General features: G+C 41.3%; 1 protein-coding gene across 1 annotated transcript in view; it reads right to left on the bottom strand.

Annotated features, from left to right (window-relative positions):
* The window catches only part of NBAS (NBAS subunit of NRZ tethering complex), an 892343-nt gene that overhangs the window by 24094 nt on the left and 841989 nt on the right, over positions 1-26260 (bottom strand). The window contains exon 51 of the mRNA XM_030198850.1: positions 25650-25778. Within this exon, the coding sequence (XP_030054710.1) occupies positions 25650-25778 (129 nt within the window). The remainder of the gene's footprint in view (positions 1-25649; positions 25779-26260) is intronic.

The raw sequence follows: 26260 nt of genomic DNA, 5'->3' as shown, positions 1-26260 counted from the left end.
CATACATTTTGAAAGCAGAAACGTTTACCTTACTTCAGGAGACCAAGACAATAATGACAAAAAAAATGCAACCAGAGACCAAGAAAATATGGCAGAAAGACACAGAAACAGAAATTATTCCATTATATTATATATCAGGCATCATCATCTTTATTAAAAAGAACTTTCACATGCTCTTTGACATGCTGCTTGTAGTTCATTTATTAATGGTTAGCATGTAATAACATTTCTATCCTGCATTATTTGGATATAGGACCCACAGTAGCAAAATAGTGGCAGATAATGTGTGAAAACAGTGTTCTCACGTACTGTAATTAAATGATCCACTTTATGAACTCCAGGTGACTCTCTTTAGCAAAATGCAAGTCTTAAAACAAGCACTAGCACTGCTTTTGAAAGACTGAGATCCTAGCCAACATATACTGGCTTCCAAGTGAGCCTTAATCCTGTCATGGTATGCACAAAACAAAAATACTTTGCCTGTAAATCAGAAGCGCATGTTCAAAATTCGTCTGAGTGAACATAAGCATAGTATTCAAGCCGGTAAAATTCATATGCCTCTAGCCAAACATTGTAATGAGATGAAACATTCTTTTGAGCAACTCAAATGCATGATCATTGAGCAAGATATCAACAATGGTAGACGGGGTGATATTTCAAAAGTATTACATCAAAAAGAGCAAAGGTGGATCTATCGATTACAAACTGTCAGCCCTAATGGGCTGAATGGCCCAATGGAATGGGCTGCCTTTTATTGATTGGTTCACGATTGAGGAAGTATTTAATGACGTCAGAGGGAGGAGGAGTCTCCCTCTGGGCGTCTTATATAAACATTCGCCATTTTGTGTCCATATGGATATGAAGAGAAATGTATGATGTTTTCTTATTGTTTCTCCTGATGAAGAAAACGAAACAGTGGGAGTCCTAATCCTGTCGAGGAATAAGAAAGAGTGGGAGTAACACGCGGACTTTAAGGAGTCACAGCCATGGACATCAAAAGAGAATTAAACAGCGATTGAGCTTTTTGAAAAGAGGCAAAGCTAAGTGTACACATAGAACTGTTTAACCTGGCTGTTGTGTTCCTATATTTCATTATTGATTACATTTTTTCTTTTTTCTTTTTTAGACCCTTGATATGTTTTTTGGGTCATTTTTAGGATTGATGAGCATTTGAACTTATGATTTATTAAATTGATTGTCCCATAAGCCTAAGCACTGCAGATTTTTCTCTCATGATTAGATAGGAGAGTTTTTCTCTGCAGCGCTAGGTAGGTGGTGGTAGCCGATGATGAATGTCAGTCAGTGGTGTCCTAATTTATATAAAGGTACCCTGGACGTATGAGGCTATATATAATTAAATGATAATATAGTAGTTCATTGTCTCATCTATATCCTGTTGATTTGGAGCAATTAGAGTGAGTTTAAGTTTCTGTAAATCAGAAGACCACTTGCGCACAGAATTATCATAATAATCAAATATTTAAAAAAACGAGAAAAAAGGGCCTTACATGGTGTATAACACAATCATCTGAACATTTTTCACTGGCAGGTCCATAGAAACTCTTTGTAATAGCGTAACCCCATAAAAATGTGTAGAAATCCAAGACAGCAGTAGGCACTAGGGGGCAAGAGACTGACATGCACGGATCAGGAGAGGGACCTTGGGGTGATAGTGTCTACGGATCTCAAGGTGACAAAACAAGGTGACAAGGCAGTGGTTGTAGCCAGAAGAATGCTAGGCTGCATATAGAGAGACATAACCAAGAGAAGAAAGGTGTTGATGATGCTCCTGAACAAGTTGTTAGTTTGGCTCCACTTAGAATACTGCATTCAGTTTTGGAGGCTGTATCTTTCCAAGGACATAAAAAGACTTGAGGCAGTTCCAAGGAAAGCGACAAAAATGGTACAGGGTATGCGCCAAAAGATGCAGGAGAAGAAAATGGAAGACCTATGTATTTGCTAGAGGAAATGAGAGAGAGCGAGAGATATTAATATACAAACAAATTTCCTGAGACGTGAAGGCAGTAGAACTAGAGGACATGAGTTGAGGTTGCAGGCTAGTAGATTTAGGAGTAATGTCAGGAAAATATTTTTTCACACAATAGTGGTTCCCTAGGATACACTTCTGGTAGAGGACGTCTTACAAAAATGGGGCGGGAATTCAAACCAATATCACTTATATTATTTAGGGGCCCTTTTACTAAGCCACGTAAGCGTCTATATGCGCCAAAATGGAGTTACCGCCCGATTACCATGTGGCTCTTGTAGTAATTTCATTTTTTGTGCACATCCGATACGCGCGTGTGAAAAATATTTTTTATTTTCTGCTGCGCATAATGGACGCGCGCCAAGTGGCATTTGATGCATGTAGGTCATTACTGCCCGTATTCTTTACTGCTAGGTCAATGGCTGGTGGTAAGGTCTCAGACCCAAAATGGACGCTTGGCAATTTTGATTTTGCCACATGTACGTATTCGGCAAAAAAAGGTCTTTTTTATAGGCGCGCTAAAAATGGATTGGCGCGCACCCAAAACCCGTGCCTACACTACTACAAGTCATTTTTCAGGGGTCCTTTTACTAAGGTGCACTGAAAAATGGCCTATGGTAGTGTAGGAACATGTTTTGGGCATGCGCAGATCCATTTTCAGCGCGCCTGCAAAAAATGTTTTTTTTAAATTTTTGCCGAAAATGGATGTGCAGCAAAATAAAAATTGGCACGCGTCCATTTTGGGTCTGAGACCTTACCGCCAGCCATTTACTTAGCGGTAAGGTCATGTGTTAACTGGGCAGTAATGACCTGTGTGCGTAGTGGATAAGTGCCAGAAAATAAAAATTATTTTTGGACGTATCGGACACACGCCAAAAATGAAATTACCACAAGAGCCATGTGATAGCCGGTCGGTAACTCCAAACTGGCACGCATTGGGCGCGAGTTGACACTTACGCAACTTAGTAAAAGGGCCCCTTAATGTAGCAATTAGGATTAAAACTTTCCAAGAGAGGATTTTGCAATTCATCTATGATGATGATATTTCAATTTTTATTCCTTTTAATAACTTTATTCAAGAAAACTACACAGATATGAAATCTGGTCTAGATTTTCTTGAGCAACGGGCCAAAGGTTTTAAATTCAAACTACAGGCCCTGTTTACTAAGGCGCGTTAGCATTTTTAACGTACCTACAATTAGCGTGTGCGCTGTGTAGGTGCCTACAGGTATATTGTAGGCATGTACATGGTTAACATGCATTAAAGATGCTAACGTGCCTATAACACGGCTTAGTAAACAGGGCCCTAAATGGGGATAAAACTAAATTTTTTGGGTAGTCCTAAAAAAACCAGTTACACGTAAGAATTTGATTATTAATGACATCACATTGAATGTGGACCTTTCACATCAAAATATTAGGAGCCGTTTTGGATAGCTATCTAACATTTGAACCACAGATATCTGCAATCACTACTAAAGTTTTTTGATTATCATGGAAATTGTAATGGATCAGGGCAAAGTCTGATCAACAATCTTTTAGATTGGTAGTACAGTCAACGGTGTTGCTCATATGGATTACTATAATTCAGTTTATATTGGAGCTAGTGATTTAATATTTAGAAAGCTGCAAACACTGTAGAATATGGCGGCATGCCTGATCTATTGATCTTTTAAATATGAAAGAGCAAACACTCTATCTCACCTTATTAGAGTGAGGATAATGTAAAACCATACAAGATCTCCCTGAAGGATCACTATGTCTATTTGGCAGATCTGCAAGTTTGTGCATTTATGTAGGAGCTAATCTATATAGGATAAGATAAAGAATAGGCTTTAAAAACAGTGTTCACTTTAACTGGAAGCCAATGGAGCTTCAAAAACAATGTCAGATAGAGTGTTTGCAGGTCAATTCTTGTATCAATCTACTTACTGGTGGAATTCTCTGCCAGTGATTATAAGATCCTCACAGAATTATAAATTATTTAGAAAAATGCTTAAAACTTACCTTTTTGGAAAATTTGTAAATGCATGTTAAATTTTAATATTTATCAGATACTAGTAAAAAAGGCCCGTTTCTGAAACAAATGAAACAGGTGCTAGCAAGGTTTTCCTCAGAGTGTGTATGTTTGAGAGAGTGTATGTGAGAGTGACTGTGTGTGAGAGTGAGAAAGAGTGAGTCTGGGTGCGAGTGTGTCTGTGAGAGAGAGAGTGAGTCTGGGTGCGAGTGTGTCTGTGTGAGAGAGAGTGTGTGTGTGAGAGAGAGTGTGTGTGCAAGTGCGTATGTGAGACACAGTGTGAGAGAGAGAGAGAGAGAGTGTGTGTTTCACACAGATACAGTGTGTGCGAGAGAGAGAGTGTATGTGAGACACAGACTCTCTGTGAGACTGAGTGTATGAGACCAAGAGAGTGTGTGAGTGACTGTGTGACACATAGAGTGAATGTGATACAGTGTGAGACATAGATTGTGTGAGAGTGAGAAAGACATTGACTGTGAGAGAGAGAGAGAGAGAGAGAGAGAGAGAGAGAGAGAGAGAGAGTGTGTGACAGAGATACCTCCCCCCCCTCTGGTGTCAGGCCCCCCCTCCATCCCTCTCTCTGCTGTCTGAGCGTTACTGTGCAGGACGCTGAGCTCTGGCTGTGCTTCAAGGAACTGACCAATCTTATGTAATAGAATGCACCTCCAACATTCTGAAGACGAGAAACCTTGTGTGATTGGTCACTTCTGCTTGTGACGAACCCGGAAGTACGTGATGTCAATTCAGGAGATGGATACAGAGAGCAGGAATGCCTCAGCCATGCAGTCAGCTTCAGAATGTTGGAGGAGCGTTTTATTATATAGGATTGTACTTTCCTAGGAATGTCTAGTTATTTGTTTGTAAACCTCAAAGAACACTGAGGTATAAATGCTGGATAGAAATGCCAATTGTATTGTATAGCAAACCCATCTGGAGACAGTATTTCATGATTCAGGGTGGATTTAAAGGAGGGACAAACATATTTGTACACTAGTAAAAAAGGCCCGTTTCTGTATGAAATGAAACGGGCGCTAGCAAGGTTATCCCCCCCCCTCGCTCTCTCCCTCTGTCCCCTCCAAGTCCCACGGCCCTCTTTCCTCCCCTCCGATTTCCATGCCGTCCTCCCTCCCCTCTCCCACTCCCCTGCAACTCACCACTTTGTCCATAAGTTTCCAGGTGTTCTGTACAGGCCTGATTGTGTTTTTTTTTAACAGGTAGTGCATTCTCCTCCCCCTCTGAGTTCCAGGTCCCCTCCCCTCTCCTCTGAGTTCCAGGGCCCCCCTCCCCTTCTCCCTCCCTCTGTCACTTTCCTTCCCTCTGTCCGTCCTCCGAGTTCCAATCCCCCCTCCCTCCCTCCCCCATCCCCCCTCCGAGGTCCAAACCCCCTCCCTCCCTTCCTCCGAGTTCCAGTCCCCCCATCCCCCCTCCGATGTGCAGACCCCCTCCTTTCCCCCTCCGAGTTCCAGATACCCCTCCCTCCCCCTCCAAGTTCCAGACCCCCCTCTCCCTCCCTCCCCTCCCCCTCTGAGTTCCAGACCCCCCTCCCTTCTCCCTCCGAGTTCCAGGCCCCCCTCCCTCCTTCCTTCCCGAGTTCCAGACTCCCCTCTATCAGTCTCACACATGTCCTTGCAATGCCTCCACCCGCACCCCTCCACGACACTGGCCCTGTCCATCCTCCTACGTGCACGTCACCCCCCCTCCAAAATAGCCAACCCCCCCTCTGCTACCCTCCCCTTCCCTGCTCTTACTGGGGTCCCGGCGGCAGCAGTAAAGAGGGAGCAGGCTCGGAGAGTCTGCTGCCTTCCCTTCTCTTCGCTGTCAGCTCTGACTCTGGTCCCGCCCTCATTTCCTGTTTCCGCAAGGGTGGGACCAGAGTCAGAGCTGACAGCGAAGAGAAGGAATGGCAGCAGACTCGGCGAGCCTGCTCGCCCTTCACTGGTGCCTCCAGGGCCCTGGTAAGAGGGGAAAGGAGGAGGAGGGGGGTAGGGAGGTTGGCGATTTCGGGAGGGCGGCAGTCTCGGTAGTCCTTTATTTTTCTTTTCCATGAACGTTCGATGAAGCTGCCTGGCATAGCCAATCAGAAGCGAGGCACGGTCGCAGGCAGCCTCATGGAAATTCATAGAGCAAATTATTATATAGGATGTTTTAAAGATGGTAACACATATACCACTATCTTAAGGGCCCTTTTACTAAAGCTTAGTGCGTGCTAATGAACATTAGCAATGCACTAAGGTGTTGTTTTTACTAAGGTGTGCTAGTCTTTTTAGATTGCCCTAAAAATCGGATGACGCTAAACACCAAGATGCCCATTATATTCCTATGGGCGTCAGCATTTAGTGCCAGCTAAAAACGCTAGCACACCTTAGTAAAAGATCCCCCCTAAATGCCATATGGCCCATAGGTATAAAATAGGATGCACAGCATTTATGCATGCTAATGTCTGTTAGCTTTAGTAAAAGGGCCCCTTAATGATTATTAATTTATTTCAAAAGGGTAGAAAGGGTGGCTTAACTCAGTAAGCTACGTTAGAGTAGAACTATTTTACACAACTTTTTTTAAAGGCAGTTCTTTTGTATGAATGCTTACTCTTCTGTCTGTCCTACCTTCCATTCTTATTTAGGTTCATGTTTTCTCCCCTCCCCCGTTGCATGTTGCATTCTTCTCTGCTTGTTCTTGTCCTTAACTAAACTCTTGTAGTGGCCTTTGCTTTGGATGTAAGAGAAAAAAAAAACCCTTTCTGTAACTTTATGGGCTGCCTCCTGTGATTCCTGATGATCCACTCATCTAATCAGCCTTTTCTCTCTTTCAGGTCAACCTTGGTATGCTGCCCTTCTATTTCTGGGAGAAGGTATAAGGTGCTGTCACTCTAGAGAAGCAGAATACAACTCCACTCTCTGCACTCTTCAGCTGGTGCAGCAAGAAATAAAAATTATAATTCTTACTGTTTTGGGGAAAAAAGATGAAATAATTTTGAATTTTTGGTGTTGGGTCTTTTTGTTAAAATTATGCCAGAAGTGTGTAGGTATAGTGGTAGATCTGTAGGGCATAGATAAATGTAGTATTAGTGTGTGAGACAGCATCTGAATGAGAGATATGCATAACTTGAAGGGCTGTGTGAGGTTCATGAGTAGGTAAGCATGTATGTTTATCAGAAGCATTTGGCAAACTGCTTTTGAAAGACGGGTGGCACAACCATGGCAGAAATTATGGTACTCTCTCTTTAAAAGCAGTGAGAAATATCCCACAGTTATTTAAAGTTTCATTGTGCATATTTTTTTCATATTCAACACCAACAGAATGCAACAGGTTTAAAAGAATTAAGGTGATATTGCCTAGCTTCCATGATTTCCAAAGAAGAAAATGAAAATAAAAATGGCATTTTTCCTCGTAAGAAATAAAGCAAGCTACATGGCAGAAGATGATTTGAAATTTACTCTTGCTCTGAGCAGGAGTAAATGTATTTGGGGTGGGGGTGGGGGTTCTGGTTAGCAATTAAATGTTGCTTAGATTTGTAGGTGGTTAACCGCTGGTGTGCAGAATAAGAAAGGAATGGAGTTCTATGGGTATGGCATGGATCATACATTTGATATACTGCCTTTCTGTGATAAAACCAAAGTGGTTGCATATTATATATATGTACTTTCCCTGTCCTTAATGGACTCACAGACCAAGTTTTTTGTACCTGGGACAATGGAGGGTTAAATGACTTGCCCAGGGTCCAAGGAGCCACAATGGGAATCAGTGGGGAATCTGCTGTTTGTTCATTCTGTCAGGGTATGTGGAACAGCTGCAAAGGGTTTTGTCACTTTCTTAATAAGTCTGTCCTTATCTGTGTGATCTGCAGTGCTGGCAGGCAGATTGCTATAGAAGTCACACAAGGTCTCCCTTGTGTGACTTCTCCCTTTCTCTCCCTTAGAGATCTTATATACTTGTCTCATGCTTGCTATGCCATAATTGATTCAACCTCAAACCTAGAAGCCCACGGTTGAGAGACTGATTAAAACAATCTAACTACTGTCACTAGAGCTGGTCTCCAGCCAATATTGCAGTGGCTCACAACCATTTTGTACAGGGGATAACCCACAGCATTGGGTTCATCATCTTTCCAAAAATCTCCAGGTCATTTATCTTACTAATAGTAATTTTGTTACTCAAGTGGTTTCAGATCATAAGCAGAGGAGTGTGGTAGCCGTGTTAGTCCACTCTTAAGGTTATCAATAGAAATCAAACAAAATAAAACATAGAAAAGAAAATAAGATGATACCTTTTTTATTGGACATAACTTAATACATTTCTTGATTAACTTCGAAGGTTGCCCTTCTTCGTCAGATCGGAAATAAGCAAATGTGCTAGCTGACAGTGTATATAAGTGAAAACATTCAAGCATTACTATGACAGTCTGACAGGGTGGGAGGATGGGGGTGGGTAGGAGGTATACATGGGGACATCAAAGCATATCATTGATATTCTAACAGGATGGGTGTGGATAGGTGAGGGGTGGGGTGATCAACAGAGACATACAGCTTTATGGTTTATAATGGGCTAGGAACCCCAGATCCTTGTTAAGTCCTTTCTGTTGGGTGTTAAAATATTCAATCATTCTGACTTCAAAGGTCTTACGTTCTTGTATGGTTTTAAAGTTACCTTTCAGGATTCTCACTGTGAAGTCACTGGTACAGTGTCCTGGTCCTGTAAAATGCTGACCAACAGGGGTGGGAACCCTACTGGCACCAGTATTGTTCATGTGATGTCTATGTAAATTGAATCTTGTCTTAAGCATCTGGCCTGTTTCTCCAATATAGCATCCTTCGTTACATTTTTTACACTGAATGATATATACCACATTGGAAGATGAGCAAGTGAAAGATCCCTTTATGTTGAATATCTTTCCTTTGTGGATGACTTTGGGGTCCTGTGAAATATTTTGGCATAGTTTGCAACTGGATAAATTACATAAGCAAAAGTTGAGGCTATCCTAGTTTTTCAACTTCTGGTACAAAATGTTTTCTTTGAAGGAGTTACATAGCTGATGTCACAAACCTGGAGTATAACATGCGGAGCCAGACGTACACACCCACGACATTCTTGACCTGGACTCTGCGCGCATAGGTCCCTTCCCTCCTGGGTGCCTACATTTCAGCGTGCCTACAGTCTGGGTGCCTACATTCCAGCAAGCCTACAGTCTGGACACCTACATTCCAGCGAGTCTACAGTCTGGGCGTCTACATCCGGCGCGCCTACAGTCTGGATGAGTGCGGACGGGTGCTCTTCTGACATCAGATGCCTTCAGCTTTAAAACCAGGAATCTTCCACTGCTTCTTTGCCTCAGCTACAACCTTGTTGGATTGTGCTGGTGCGTTACTTTTTGCTGACTTGTCCTGACTTCACCTCTGCCCGAACCTGACTTTGCCTTCTGGATTGCTGCCTGCCCTGACCTCTGCCCAAACCTGACTTTGCCTCCTGGATCACCACCTGTCCTGACCTCTGCCTGAACCTGGCTTGCCTCCTGGATCGCTGCCTGCCTCGACTGCTGCTTCAATCGGACCCTATCTGGACCGCGGTCTGCCTTCACCACCAGGATCCCCCGTTGTCTCCTCACAGACAAGACAGGTACTTCCCGGGTAGTCTCTTCCAGCCCAATTTCCATCTAAGTCCTGCTGGCCGCCTGAACCTAGGGGCTCAACCGCTGGGGAATGGCGGTCACTGCAAGTGAAGCCTTGGGGGCTATCTGACTGCCTGTTCAAGGACCGACTCTTCACCTCCGGGCCTGGTTCTCTGCCCTGGGATAAGCATAAGGGCTTACTTCTTGGGTCTGTGTCCAAGTGATCAACTGAGACAGACTGTGACAGCTGATGAGATCATTACTTTCTTGAATCTACAACCAATGCAGAGCTGAGACAGAAGGCAGTGGCCCTTTGCTGGAGAGATGAATTGCATAAATGAACACACACAAAAGAAAGGAAATGCAAAATACAAAGACATTTGAGATGTACGTTTTCCAAAGCCCACTATAATCCTGGGGGAAATAGAAGAAAATAGAAGCAAAATATGTTATATCCTTCATATCAGTTAGGATCTATCGCACTTCATAAGTATTGCCATACTGGGAAAGACCAAAGGGCCATCAAGCCCAGCATCCTGTTTCCAACAGTGGCCAATCCAGGTCACAAATACCTGGCAAGATCCCAAAAAAGTACAAAACATTTTATACTGCTTATCCCAGAAATAGTGATTTTCCCCCAAGTCCATTTAATAATGGACTTTTTCTTTAGGAAGTCGTCTAAACCTTTTTAAAACTCCACTAAGCTAAATGCCTTTACCACATTCTCTGGCAACGAATTCCAGAGTTTAATTACACGAGTGCAGAAATATTTTCTATGATTCGTTTTAAATTTACTACATTGTAGCTTCATCGCATGCCCCCTAGTCCTAGTATTTTTGGAAAGTGTAAACAGACGCTTCACATCTACCCGTTCAACTCCACTCATTATTTTATAGACCTCTATCATATCTCCTCTCAGCCGGCTTTTCTCCAAGCTGAAGAGTCCTAGCCGCTTTAGCCTTTCTTCATAGCAAAGTCGTCCCATCCCCTTTATCATTTTGGTCGCCCTTCTCTGTACCTTTTCTAATTCCACTATATCTTTTTTGAGATGCGGCGACCAGAATTGAACACAATATTCGAGGTGCGGTCGCACCATAGAGCGATACACCAGTGCTGCAGAAGCAGTTTTAACAGCAAAAGCTCTCCATGTATTTTCTTGGCTATGTCACTGGAGGGAGACCCCAGCCTTGCTGGCCAGGCACATTATCCAAGCGGACCCCCCCCCCCCCCCAAAAAAAAAAATAGATGTCCCTTTGGAAGAGAACCCCATCATGACTTCCTAGGTGCTGGATGGCATGGAATAGGCCTGCTACTAAGCTATGTAATTTATTTTTTAAATAACTTATTCTTTCACAGTGACTGGGTAAAATGATTGGGTATTTACAATATGGAAAACACAAACTGACAATTTGCAAAAAGACTGCCTCAGAGCATAAGAAATTTCTGCTTCTCAGAAAAAGCATGCAAAAATTAAACGGGTTGTTTTGTAGTAGATCAGCACTTCCGTATCATCCTTTTAACTGTAAACATCCATAAAGCTGTCAACATCACATAACAAATGGCTAAATAACATTTTGTATCAGCAAACAGAACTGTATTTTTCTCATAGTTCTGTTGTGAGCTATGGTAGCATAACGTTAGGGAATCAATTGGCTATGATTTTACATTGCCATATGTTATTTGCCCCTTTCCTATTTAATGCAAATAGAAATTGGCTTTCTACAACTAATTGGGTTAAATGAAATCTCATCTCATGTGTTAATAAACACTCTATAGAAATCAGAGCAGAATCCAGGGAAAAACATTATGGAAGCCCAGATTTCAAGCATCAATGGGCATGGGAAACACAATAACATTTTAATAAAATAGCTGCATACTTATCTGTATAATATATGAATATTATAGAAGCAGATGACATGATTGGTGAGGCATCCACAATTCTTCTCAAGAAGAAAAGCTCAGCAAGTATGAATGCTTGCACAGTTGATTAAACAATGCTTATCTTTGTAACTGTTTTTTTCAGGTTTATATCTGCTTATACCTGCTTTAGTCAAATTCTAAATGGACAATGATAATATGCCTTAATGGACAGAATAAAGAAATCATGAGACCTGTGTTCAAATCCTGCTTCTTGTATTGCCATGAGAACTACAAGCAGGCAGCTACAAAGCAAAATGAAAGATTCTGACAGTCACACTAACCCAGAACCATCAGTGCATAGTGTTACCTTAAGGAGGATGAACAAATTTTCCAAACAGCCAATTCACACAGGCAAATATCATTTATCTGAAACAGAGATTTATATATACAGAGTCTGGGGGTAATTTTATAAAGGCTTTTTTACACATATATGCCAATATATGTGTGTAAAAAGCCTTTTATAAAATTACCTCCCCCTGCGTAAAAGTAAATGCAATGATAAGATTGCGTGTACTTTTATGTAACTCAGTTGTGGTCATGTTTGGGGTGGATTTTGGGTGATATGCAAGTGAAGCTGCAATTTGTTGTTCATCAAATATGGCATGAATTATGTGCATACATTTATACCTGCTCTCAAGCATGTGCAAGTGTACTTGAGTTTCTTCTGTCCATGACTTCTATCAATTTTTGATAGCAGTTTCTCAAGACACATAGGTGCTTCTGATGAAATTAGTTCTCAACTGCTCATTTCCTTTCCCTTAATCCTGTTAAAATAGTCCAGATTTGAGGGTTTATACTCCTCTGCCTGCAGATGTAGACAGAGAACACACTTCTTTCCAGGGATTACCAGCAGTACCAGAAAAGCTGCAGCCCAGACTCTTGCCAGTGTAACTAATGTTCAAAAACAATAAACCAAAAATTGAACCTCAAAAACTGAATAACCTATTTATGTGTTTTTTCTCCACTCTCCAGTCACTCTCGGAGAAGGAAGTTCCAGGATAAACAAAGTGCAATAATCCTAAAAACACCAGGGATCACTTGTGGTATATCGAGCTCTATCAATAAATAAAATAAATAAACAGAACTACATAAATGCAAAATAGTCACAGATTTCCTGCAGTGCATACTGGACTGGACTGGTCTAGCAGGACTCAAGGAAAGGAAATTAGCAAGTAAGAACAAAGATCACCTTTATTCGTATCCTACTAGACCAGTGACTAGTCCAGACAAGTGGAAAGTACCCAAGCCATAATACTCCAGTAGAGAAATAGCCAAGGCTGTCCTGAGGACACTAACCCCAAAGGCAAAATTTTACCTCACCTTCATATCCAGCTTGTTATGCTTTACAAAGTGCAAGAATGACCACATAGCTGCTGTGCAAATACCCTCTGGTGCTACTGTGATAGCTTTGGCCCAAGATGAAGCCTGAGCCCTTATGGAATGTGTCCACTATCCTTCTAACACTGGAGAACTTTTCAGTAGAAGAGCAGACAAAATAGTATCGATGATCTACCTTGACAGGGATACCTTAGAAGCCACCTCACCTCTGTGAACTCCATAAACAAAAAAGATCTTAAAATACCAGAGAAGAATTCAACAGAAGTCAAGGAGATGCATATCTTTATCCCTTTCACAACAATTTCACTTGAGAGTGAAAAGGTGAAACCACCAGATGTAGGAAAGAGAAAATCAGGTAAAAGGTAACTAAATTCCAGGAAAACAATCTGTATAACAAAATCTGTTTCTTGAAACATGCTGATCAGAAGGATTGTCACCAAGAACAGCATCATGAGTGACAGATCTACCATGATTGCCCACTTCAAGGCCTCAAAAGGAGGCACAGACAATGTGATAAGAACCAGATTAAGGTCTAAAGGAGCCACCAACTAGGGAGGAGGAGGAGGAGGAGGAATTCATTTGACTCCCTCAAGAAACATACCATATTCAGATGTACAGCTAAAGAGACCCTGCTCATTGGTCTCTGATAGCAGGAAATCACTGCTAACTGAACCATCAAAGAAGAGGAGTGGAGGAGTGGCCTAGTGGCTAGAGCACCGGTCTTGCAATCCAGAGGTGGCCAGTTCAAATCCCACTGCTGCTCCTTGTGATTTGGGGCAAGTCACTTAACCCTCCATTGCCTCAGGTACAAACTTAGATGGTGAGCCCTCCTGGGACAGAGAAATTTCCAAAGTACCTGAATGTAACTCACCTTGAGCTACTACTGAAAAAGGTGCGAGCAAAATCTAAATAAGTCATGGCTAGGTCTTTACCCAGATTCCTTTGAAGAAAAGGCTAGCATAGTCACATATCTATCTGCCAGGCAGAAATGCTCCTACCACAACACCAGTCCTGGAACAGACAGCAAACCCAAAGAAGTTGAGCTTTTTTAGGCTCTCAAAATTGTCACAATTATTGATGTGAGGTATCCTTTCATATATAACCTACTCTTCTCAAAAGCCTGGTTCTTTTAAGTACTGAGCCTTGTTGCAATAGACTGCAGCCTTATGGCAAGGGTAGCAATTTTCCAACCTTCAAGCAGATCTGATCCACAAATCACAGTCTTTTGGGTCAGACTGAAGACATCATGAAAAGTACTTCAGATGACTTTCTATCCTCTTCAAAACTTGGCCAATGGATGGATTGGGAGGAAAACAAAAAAGTGGCTCATCCAGTAGCCAGGTCTGAAATAGTTCATCTATCCTGTTTGGAACCTTTTCTCTTCTGAAGAAGAAGAACAAAGAGACTGTGGAGTTTTGCAAAGTGTCTACCAGATCGATTAGTAGTCTACTATCTTCTGGAATGCTTCTTGAGCCAAGAACCACTTTCCTGGTGTCTCTACTGAGGAAATTGCTCTTGACATTGTCCACCTCCACTATGTGAACAGCTGAGATCCTCTGCATATTCTTTTTTCTTAACTTTATTTTTTATTCAAGAATTTTTTTCAATACAAAAGATAGAAGAAATAACACTTGTAAAGATGAAACAAATGATCACAAAGTAAATCTCCCCACACCTAAAGATAATAAAACCCCCTCTCCCCTCCCATTTTTCCCCACCTCCATCCATAAAGTTCAATGATTCACAACTCAGGATATCCACGGTTAATCCTTCAATAAACGCTATCTTCTAAAGAAATAATAAACCCCTCCCCCTTCTAGTACAGCCCAACTCCTATGATGATGCAATCAATGCGGACAAATAAGTCCATTCCTCCTGAGTGGGATCGAAATGTCCATGAAGATGATCCATTTATTGTTCCAAGGCCCAGACCACCTTCAATCTTAGCATCCAATCCTGTACCATGAGCCCCGATAACTGTTTCCATTTTGCCACAATTTCACACTTGGCTGCAGCCAAGCACATTCTTTTAAGTTTCATTTGCCATTTATGCCCTCTTCTTTATTTTTATTTATTTATATCACAGTTTGTATACCGCTCTAATATTCTAGATGGTTCACAACATATCACATCCATAATTATATACATAAAATAACTGACATCATATAGACAGAATATATATTCCTTAGATGAAATATCTGAAATACATTCCAATAAATAAAATCTTCTCCCCCTCAGAAATCCTGAAATCACAAACCCCAATAATCACCAAACCCAATATCTGCAGTCACTCCTGTCCTAAATCAAAGGCTCTACTAAATAAGAAAGTCTTTAAATGCTTCTGAAGTTCTAAATAAATTTTCAAATCACGGATTTTCTCAGGAAACTTCCACATTCTAGCACCTTCCACCTGAAACATTCTTAAAACTGATTTTCATTTAAATGTGTAAGCTTCACCAATGGAACTTCCATCAACAACTGCCCACTTGAACAGAGAGACTGCTATGTACAGTCTATTACTCAGTCCCAATAAACAAAATCTGGGCTCATAAGGGAATGGAGCTTTCAAAGCTTTGTTCAGTAGCTGAGCTACAGCTTTCCAAAAAGTTTGTATTTTTCCACAGGACCACCATATACGAAGAAACGTTCCAGGTTCTTTCAAACACTCCAACATATATCAGAAGCACTAGTGGGAAACATCACCTTTAATTTAACTGGTATCACGGTACCACCTAGCAAGAACTTTATAGGCATTTGCCTTAATCAACACACAAAAAGACGCTTTGCTCTCCTCACTAAATATCGTTTTCCAAACACCCTCCCCAAATCTCTTTTCCTTTGAAGCATAAATTTATACTTCAGGAATTCCCTCCCATTTAGAAATGTATATAAGATGGATAATGGGCCCTTCAATTTCCCCAATGTCACCAAAAATTTTGAAGATGTTCTCTGTCCTTGGATCTTCTCGTACTAATTTTGAGAAATTATGAAATGCTTGATCTGTAGTTAAAGGAACAGGTCACTCGCAAGTAAATAAGACTCCTGAAGTTCAATAAAAGAGCTTACTTCCCTTATGTCCAAAACTGCCAAAAATATATTAATCCCCATTTCTCTCACTGGGAAAATACCCCACCCTCCCTCCCAGCCACAAAGGTTCATAATGGATTGGAGCTAAGGTGGATACCTGCCCAAACCACGCTTGGACTAGTGTCCAAATCCCTAACAAATGTCTCACGAAGGAACTAGCTATCCGAGTTCTAACATACTTCTCCAACCCAGTTCTCCACAACAGATGTTTTAGGAGAAAGTCTGGAAAGTGTTTCTGCTCCAAAGTTATACTTGTTTTATTGGGGCTTATCTCCCACTCTAATAGCAGCTATAAAGTGAGATGCTCGATAATACCCACATATATTCGGGACTACTCTTCCTCCTAACTCCGTTCTTTGCCACTTAAGAGATTTAGCTCATCTGGGTGGTCTTCCTCCCCCCCCCCCCCCCCCAAAAAAAAATGAATCTGTCTTTAGAAATTATTACCCCCATGCCACATCTAAGTTTGAAACAAACAACAACCGGAGCAATATATTCATTTTCATGACTGCTATACCGCTTCACTACAGCCAGATTCCTTTCCCTTTACCCAAATCTGTTCTGATTTTTGTAGTATTTAGCCTAGTTCTTTACATTTAACATTGTTAGATCTCTGGTAATTTGCACTCCCAAATAACGGATCCCTCCGCTAGCCCATTTAAATGGGAAAGTCTGTTTCAATAACTCCTCCTCCACCCTAGCAGTTGTTATACCCATTAAATCTGTCTTGTCTAAACTTACTTTGAACCCAGCTACTTTACCATATTCTCATAGCTCTCACATTATTACCAGGAGTGTAAAATTGGGGGTGTCCACATACAATAAGATATCATCAGCAAAAGGTTCATGCCCTCTCAATTGATACCTTCTGATATCCTAATTGTCCCTGATTTTTTGTGCTAGGGGTTCTATCGAAAGTGCAAAAATGGCACCCCTGCCTTGTACCCCTCATAATAGGGAATAAATCTGTGTAGTTTTCATTTACTTCAATAGGAGCCTTAGGTGAATCATAAAGCTTTTGGATCTATGTGCAAAATTGGACATCCACATCCACTCCACGCAGGACTTGCCATAAGGAAATGTAACACACCTGATCAAAAGCTTTTTCTGCACCTATAGCTAGCAAAGCCATCTTCAATTGGGTCTGTCACAGTCCTCGGAGAATATTTAATGTACACCTAATATTACCCGCCATCTGGCACTTAGGAACAAATCACTAAAATGTGCTCCAGACAACATTTTTTTCTTTTCTCCTTCAATTTATTACAAACAAATCCCCCCTCTTATACACATACATTTACTGTTTACAAAATAAGCTCCAAAAAAAGATTTTGATGGTATACAGAATCAAGCATGGATTGATGCAGGCTTGAGGACTATAATAACACTGTTGAAGAATAAACTTTTGCAGATCTGAAATCTGGACTAGATGGTTAGGTAATACATATGAACTATCAGCACGGGATAAGAATGAGGGGAAATACTGAAAAGAGATAAGTGACGGGCTGGGTGTATAACATGTATAAAAAGTGTTAATTTTTGTGGAGCTTATTTTGTAAACAGTAAATGTATGTGTATAAGAGGGGGGGATTCGTTTGTAATAAATTGAAGGAGAAAAGAAAAAATGTTGTCTGGAGCACATTTTTGTGATTGACTACAACTACTGGGTTTTTTATTTTGTTTTTACTACTGCATATAGGGGCCCTTTTACAAAGGCGTGTAAGTGCCTATGTGCATCCAGCGCACGCCAAATCAGCAATACTGCCTGCCTACCGCGTGCCTGGGCAGTAATTCTGAATTTGGCACACACCAAAAACACACAGTAGAAATAGTTTCTATTTTCTACCATGTGGTGCTCACTGGCAGTAATAGGCAGTGGGCATGCGTTGCATGCCTACCGCCCATGTAGAACGCGAGACCTTACTGCTAAGTCAATGGGTGGCAGTAAAGTCTCAGGACGAAAATGGACGCGTGCTGGTTTTAACTTTGCCGCACATCCATTTTCTGGCCCTTTAAAAAAGGCTCTTTTTCCAGGATGCGGTAAAATCTGGCCTGGTGCGTGCCCAAAAGATGTGCTTGCACTGTCGCAGGCCACTTTTTGCCACAGCTTAGTAAAAGGGTCCATAGCAATTAGCATTCTTTAGCCTATCTTGAATTGGTTTGGTAGTCTGATATTAACTGAGCTTCCTGTTTCTGGTGGGTGGAACGTGACAGATGGAAGGTGCTGGGCTGGCCAGAGGCAGTGTGTCTTTTATCTTTATTGCTGCCAGGCACAAATGGAAGACTGGAGAGCCATCGTGGAGTGGGGGGGAGGGGGAGAGATGCTGGACTGTGGTTGGGTAGAGGAAATAGGGGGGGAGGGAGAGGAACACTTGCTAGACACCTGAGAAGGGGACAGGAGGGAGGGAAGAAAGACTGATGTTTGGTCTGGAGGGAAGGGGGAACTTTCTCACTTGTTCCCCCTAGCAAGGTGAGTGTGGGAGACAGGAGGGAAGTAAAAGAGAAGCTGGCCTTATAGTGGGGGCAGAAGAGAAGGAAGAGATATGGTGAGAAGCTGGCTTGAGGGCGGGTGCGAGGAGGGAAGGAAGAGATATGGAGAGATGTTGGCTCAAGGGAGGTAGGGGTTGGTGTAGTGCTGGAAGAAGGGAAGAGTGAAGGGAGAAGCTAGACATGGGGAGGGATGAGGACACAAAGGGGTGATGCTGGACAAATGTAGGGGTTAAGGACACAGAAGGGCAATACTGGATAGAGGGGAAGGGATATGGACCCAAATAGGAGATGCTGAACAAGGGAAGGATATGGACACTGACTGAGGAGATGCTCAACATTGTGGAAGGATGGGTCAGGGATACAGAAGGAGAAGCTGAACAGGGTGGATAGGGATGCAGAAAGAAGATGGATGGTAGATATGGATAAGGAAACCCTAGCAAGATGTGGCGAGAAAAGAGATGTTAAATGGACAAGGAGACACTAGCAAGACAGTTAACAGAAGACAGAGGAAAGCAGAAAAAAGAGACTGGGACCAACACGATTACAAAAATAAAATGACCAGACACCAAAGGTAGAAAAAAAAGAATTGTATTTTCTATTTATAGATTACAATAATGCTAGTTTTTGGAACATACATCTTCCAGAACTGGTGTAAGACATGGCTGGGGCACACGAGAAAAAAATCACTCACTGGCTTTCAATCTCACTCGTTGGGATGGGCTACCCTAAGTGTCTCGGTCATACGGGATAGAATCAAGAGTTAATGATAAAATATATTTAGGGTTATATTCTTTGGTGTTTATAAACTGGAAATTTAGTTGTTTCTTTTCCTGCCAATTAGAGGGTACAAAACTGGTGTTTATCAATGTTTTTGCAGCACCAGAGTTATTGTAGAATTTTTTTCTGATTTAAATCAAATGCATGTGTGCAGCTGAGGAGCTGTCAGCATGGAAAAAGTAAAAGAAAAGACTGAATGATCCAAAGCAGGCAGAGGAAGAGGTATTTATCCAATAAACATTATTATTATTATTAATTTGCATTGGGGGTGTTTTATTAGTGTTTACTGGTTAACACCTGAAATCAGAGGCCCTAAATATATTTCTCCACCAAAAGGTTAACAGATGAACGAACAGCTTCCCAGTGGCGGCCATGAAGACTAAATCATTCACAAAACTGAAAAAATAAAATGGTAGGATAAGCACATAGATCTCTAGTTGCAATAAAGTGAAGGGAAGGATGGAGATTAAGTGTGGTCTACAAAAGTGGTTCCCAGCCTTGCTAAGCAAAGTGTACGCCTACATTTTCAAAAATGTGCGACACTGCCACCCTATAAAAGGCCCCTTGGGCCGCAGCCGAGTCGGCACTACCTGGTCAACCTGAAGGTTAGCCAGGCCCCGACTGGAGGCAGACAAGTTACCTAGGCATGACACAGGATAAGGCTCAGTAGGCAACCACAGTCTAGACCAACAGAAATAGAAGACAAGCTGGAACTTGAAGGCAGGACTGGAGACAAGCCAGGAACAGGCTGGGGAAAGGCTGGAGACAAGGCATGAACAGGGTTTGGCAAGGCTGGAGACAAGGCAGGAACAGGCTGGGGCAAGGCTGGAGATGAGCCAGGAACAGGCTGAGGCAAGTCTGGAGACAAGGCAGGAACAGGCAGAAACAGGGCTGGAGTGTAATACACATGCTAGACACCACTAGGGGAGCTGTGTTGCAAAGGCAAAGCATGAGGGTCTCATGGTTCCTTATAAGGGCCCTCTCACTAATGATGTCGTGATCTCTGGTGTCCTGGAATGAGGCTTGAAACACACTGAAAGAGGCAGTAGGAGCACCAGAATGAAGCTAAAATACTGAAACAGCAAAGTGAGGCTTGGATAGTCTCTGGAATGAGGCTTAGAGCAAAGTCAAAGAGGGAAACTGGCATTAGAGGCATCAGTGCAGGAGGGACACAGTGCTAGGGAGGCAGTCCAGAGAAGCTGCTGAGCCCTACCACCAGAAGGAAAGGTAAGTCAGGATGCAGGAGCACGACCATGGCCATAACACATTCTTCATGAAGCAGGGAGTGTGGACATGAAAGAGTACTTATATGGCCAAAAGACAAGTTAGCAAAGTGCTGAAAACGCCATCAATGGCTGGAGGGACTCAAAGGATGAGGCTCAATGTGTTGCACAAAGCAGGTCCCAGCTAACTGAGCCCTACATATGACCTGCCATGTTCCGCACTTTGGAACTCATGCTTTATCTACAAAGGAAAGAGGACTGTGTGACCATGATGTGCACAGAAAGGAGCTCCAGCACATTTAAAAGCCACCACTAGTGTCTGTTGTTGCTGCAAAGTGCTGAAAGCAGAACCTATATGCTGGTCTGGGCCTAAGCCATCTGGCAGTGATGACTTTTGTCCATGGTAAAACTCATCAGATCAAAAGGTATACTGGTCTACATTATCACAACAGCAAGGAAAGAAAGAGGGCAGACCAGGTATGCCTTATGGCTTCTTTTTTTATTGTCCTATTCCATGCTTCTATGTATATTTGGCTTCATGTATAAATTGTTAACAAAATAAGTAATAAACTACTGAATCTGTATGTTGTGTTCTTTAAACACAATCCAGGAAGACTTTTTTTTAAGGGATCTATATGAACATGGATACGAGCATGGATAAAAATTAAGACGATCACACACTTAATGCTTGGAAGCAAATACATAGAAAATACAAATACGCAATAAGACAAACTAAACGTTCATACTATAAAACCAAAACAGGACCAGAACACAAAGACACAAAGAAACTATATCAACTCGTACATAAACTACTGGACACTACCCCGGTCATCACAACCAACTCAGACATCCCATCGGCAGACAAACTTGCCAAATATTTCAATGAAAAAATTGTAAATCTATGAAATAATCTTCCTCAGAACACCGCCGATATCAAAAGCTTCATCAATGGCCTGGACCTAACCTCAGGAGAATACCCAGCGGATAGAACCTGGTCAAAATTCGCTCTCCTTACCACCGAAACTATTGTCTATGTGCTTAGCAAAGCCTCCAACACTCACTGCAAACTGGACACCTGCCCCAGCTACCCTATAAAATCCGCCCCCAATCGATTCACAAAAGATCTCACATCTCACCTAAACTTCATGCTCCAACAAGGTCTCTTCCCCAAGGAAAATGGCAACATCCTACTCACCCCCAGCCCAAAAGATTCCAGGAAATACACAAATGAACTCAACAACTACCGCCCAGTAGCATCTATAGCACTAGCGGTATGGTAAAAAAGCAACTCACTGATTACATACACAAATTCTCAATAATACATGAATAACAATCAGGATTTTGCTCCCGCCATAGCACCGAAACAGTGCTAACCACCCTCCTGGCCAAATTCAAGCAGGAAATAGCAAAAGGCAAAAGCATACTTCTCCAATTCGACATGCCCAGTGAATTCGACATGGCAAACCATAACATACTACTAAGACTCCTAGACTACTTCGGGATTAGTGGAAACGTACTCAGTTGGATCAAGGGTTTCCTAACCTCCAGAACATACCAAGTGAAATCGAACTCAAATATATCATCACCGTGGAAAGCAGACTACAGAGTACCTCAAGGGTCACCACTATCACCGATCCTTTTCAACCTGATGATGACCCCATTAGCCAAGTCTTTATCCACCCAGGACCTCAACCCGTTCATCTATGCAGACGACGTTACACTATACATCCCCTTCAAACATGATCTGACAGAAATCACCAACGAAATCAACCTCGGCTTGGACACCATGAACTCATGGACAAATGCATTCCAATTAAAACTCAATACAGAAAAAACACACTCCTTCATCCTCTCATCCCGTCATCCCAATATAATACGAACATACCTACAAACTTAGTCACCCCAGACCACACCCTCCCTATTTCAGATAGTCTGAAAATCCTTGGTGTTATAATCAACCGGAACCTTACACTCGAGAGCCAAGTTAACTCCAGAATCAAGAAAATGTTCCACTCAATGTGGAAACTCAAACGCGTGAAACCATTCTTCCGGAGTGCAACATTCCATAACCTAATACAATCAATGGTACTAAGCCATGCAGACTACTGCAATGGAATTTATGCGGGATGCAAAGAGCAACTCATAAAGAAACTACAGACCGCTTAAAACACTGCAGCCAGGCTTATATTTGGAAAATCGTGATTCGAAAGTGCCAAACCCCTCCGAGAATAACTGCACTGGCTCCCAATTAAAGAATGTATAACTTTCAAAATCTGCACCCTGGTCCACAAAATTATCTATGGCAAACCCCTGGATATATAACCGACCTTATAGACCTGCCAACCAGAAACACAATCGGACCATCACGAACATACTTAAATCTTAACTACCCTAGCTGCAAGGGACTCAAGTACAAATCAATTTACGGATCCAGCTTCTCCTATATAAGCACGCAACTGTGGAATGCACTACCAAAAGCCATAAAAACAACCTACAACCACTTTAGCTTCCGGAAATCACTAAAGACCATCCTGTTCGAAAAGGCATACCCTACTGACCCAACTTAAGTGCCTGAACCCAGCAACACAATGAAACCAAAGCCCATAATGAACACTATATAACTCTTCTTCTCTACGATTCTCCTAATGTGTCTGTAACACATGAACCTCTTTGATAATAACATCACTTTGTATTTGTTTCATCATCAAAGGCAACTAATGCCTCACGGTACTATGTAAGCCACATTGAGCCTGCAAACAGGTGGGAAAATATGGGGTACAAATGTAATAAATAAATAAATAAACAAACAAACATATAATGGTAATACTGGATGGGTCTGGTCATAGATAATCTGGTTTTTAATACATGAGTTTATATTATATTATCTTCTGCTCAGTGTGTGGCGGCAGCCAAAAAAGCAAACAGGATGCTAGGAATTATTAGAAAAAGGATGGTGAATAAGACCTAAAATACTATAACGCCTTTGTATCACTCTATGGTGTGTCCGCACCTTGAGTATTGCGTTCAGTTCTAGTCACCATATCTCAAAAAAGATATAGTGGAATTACAAAAGGTTCAAAGAAGAGTGACTAAAGGGGATGGAACTCCTCTCTTATGAGGAAAGGCTAAAGAGGTTAGGGCTCTTCAGCTTGGAAAAGAAATGGATGAGGGGAGATATGATTGAGGTCTACAAAATCCTGAGAGGTGCAGAATGAGTAGAAGTAAACTGATTTTTTACTCGTTCCAAAAGTACAAAGACTAGGGGACACTCGAGGAAGTTACATGGAAATACTTTTAAAACAAATAGGAGAAAATATTTTTTCATTGAATGAATAGTTAAGCTCTGGAACTCTTTGCCGGAGGAGGTGGTAACAGCGGATGGCGTATCTGGGTTTTAAAAAGGTTTGGACAAATTCCTAGAGGAAAAGTCCATAGTCTGCTATTGAGACAAACATGGGAAGCAACTGCTTGCCCTGGGATTTGTAGTATGGAGTGTTGTCATGAATTGGGTTTCTGCCAGGTACTTGTGACCTGGCTTGGTCACTGTTTGGAAAACAGAATACTGGGCTAGATGGACCATTGGTCTGACCCAGTATGGCTACTCTTATGCTATGTTCTTATATTATATTATTATAATAAAGATTTGCTAGTGAGCTTGAACAATATACTAGTGCACTGAGTTGGTTTTCTTTGCAGGTATTAGATTGGAGCTCTGTGCCTGTAAAATCTGGCAACAAATTTTGACCCAGACATTGATACATTTTATGGAGCAATAAAAGATTTGCTGATTGTTGCTCTTTTCCTTTTTTAATGTTAATGGCACACTTTGTTCCTGTTATTTTAATTTTGTATAGCCATATTAGAAATAATCTTTCACTTTTATTAGAAACTGAATAGCAAAATAGAATAGTATTTTTGTTGTATGTGGAATGTGAAATTTTACTTGAGTACATCATCATGTACTACACAATACATAAGCACTTCCTTACATACCATGAAATTCCAACTCAAAAAAACATCAGGTTTGCAATTTCTTGTCTGCTGTATTAGGTTAGCTCAGTGGTTCACAAACCTGGTCCTGGAGGCACTCTAGGCAGTCAGGTTTTTAGGATATCCACAATGAATATTCATGAGTTATCGTACCCAAACTGTGCATACAATTTATATCTTCTAATGCCACTCAAAAAAATCACAAATTTCATTAAACTTTTATAATATTTTCCTCTTTACTGAAATATTTTATGCAATAAACACTTTCTTGTGGAAATATTTCCTGTTTTTACTTCATAGACACAAATCAACCTACATATGTATGTTATAACATCATACTTACTAAACACAAAGCATACCACCATACATACTTCAATGGAGCTAATTGCCACCACTCTTTTTTACTCAAAATGCAAATGCAACACAAAAAACCATCCTAAGCATAAACAAATGTCCTGAACCAATCTGTAACAAAGCTACACTTTTAAATTAGCAAGGAGTCTTCTGAAAAACAGTGCTGCATTTGTAATCCCAAAAAGTCTTATCTTTGAGCAGTGCAATCTTGTAGGCTCCTTATTTTTCTATCGGCTTCATGGTTGGCTGAAGAACAGGGATAAGCCTCACAGCCCAAGCTCTGTGATGCTGTAACACAGCATTATCTCTTTAACAATGAATATTCACGAGAGATTTGTATACCAAGGAGGTAGTGCATTCAAATCTCTCTCATGAAGAATCATTATGGATATCCTGAAAACCTGACTGGCTGGGGTGCCTCCAGGACCAGGTTTAGGAACCACTGAGTTAGCTGTTTGTAATATATGCTGTAACAATACATGTGTTGTAGATTATATTTTTAACATAAAAGGTTTTCCACAATATCATCAACTAATCTTTTTGTGTATAATGTACAGCATGAGACTGTACATAGTAATTACTGGCTTAATTAAAAAGACAAAAAAATCATTTTACTCACACATATAACATACAGCATACAAATATGAAACTCTCCATGTCTCACTTTTATAGAACACAGATATGTAATATACTTAGCAAAAAAGAAACTGTCAGTGTTAATAACCTACAATTTGCAAGATGATCACACCATATTATTGACTAGTAACTTTAGAATTACTTTGAAATAGTAATCATGTGCTCAAGAAACCATGTTATTAAATGCTATCTTAAATTACAATGGATGCATAATATAATCCAACATACCTTAGATACAGCTGTTATCTGCTCTATTGCCAAAGCATGAAGCTTTAGATCTTGGGTTTCTATTAGCAATTTAAGTGACGGCAGCAGGAGGGATTGGTTAAGCAGCACCAAGCATAATTCCTTTAAACACTGAAAAAAAAAGAGAGTTTAAAATAGAAGATTACAGGCAGGCCATTTGCTAATAATGTATAAAGTCTTCTAAAAATCTCACTACAATCAGCAAATTACCATTAAGAATCTTAGGACATACATTTCTTTTTAAGTTTAGAAGATTATTCAACAAATTGAAATTAATTACCTGCTACAGTTATAGTTGGATAACAGCAGTATAATAGAAAGTTTAGAGCAGGGATTCCCAACCTAGTCCTTGGGATACGTGGAGGGGCATAAACAGGGCACCCCAGTTTTCCTGAGGACGTCCTCGCAGGATGTCCCCGCAAAGGGGCGGGGAAACCCGTATTATCAAAACAAGATGGGCGACCATCTTTCGTTTTGATAATATGGTCGGGGACGCCTAAATCTCAACATTTAGGTTGACCTTAGAGATGGTCGTCCCCGATTTTCGGCGATAATGGAAACTGAGGACGCCCATCTCAGAAACGCCCAAATCC

This window comes from Microcaecilia unicolor, chromosome 3 (assembly GCF_901765095.1).
Source record: "Microcaecilia unicolor chromosome 3, aMicUni1.1, whole genome shotgun sequence".
Classification (NCBI taxonomy): domain Eukaryota; kingdom Metazoa; phylum Chordata; class Amphibia; order Gymnophiona; family Siphonopidae; genus Microcaecilia; species Microcaecilia unicolor.
The sequence above is the reverse complement of the archived record's forward strand: the minus strand, read 5'-3'. Positions and strand labels throughout refer to the sequence as shown.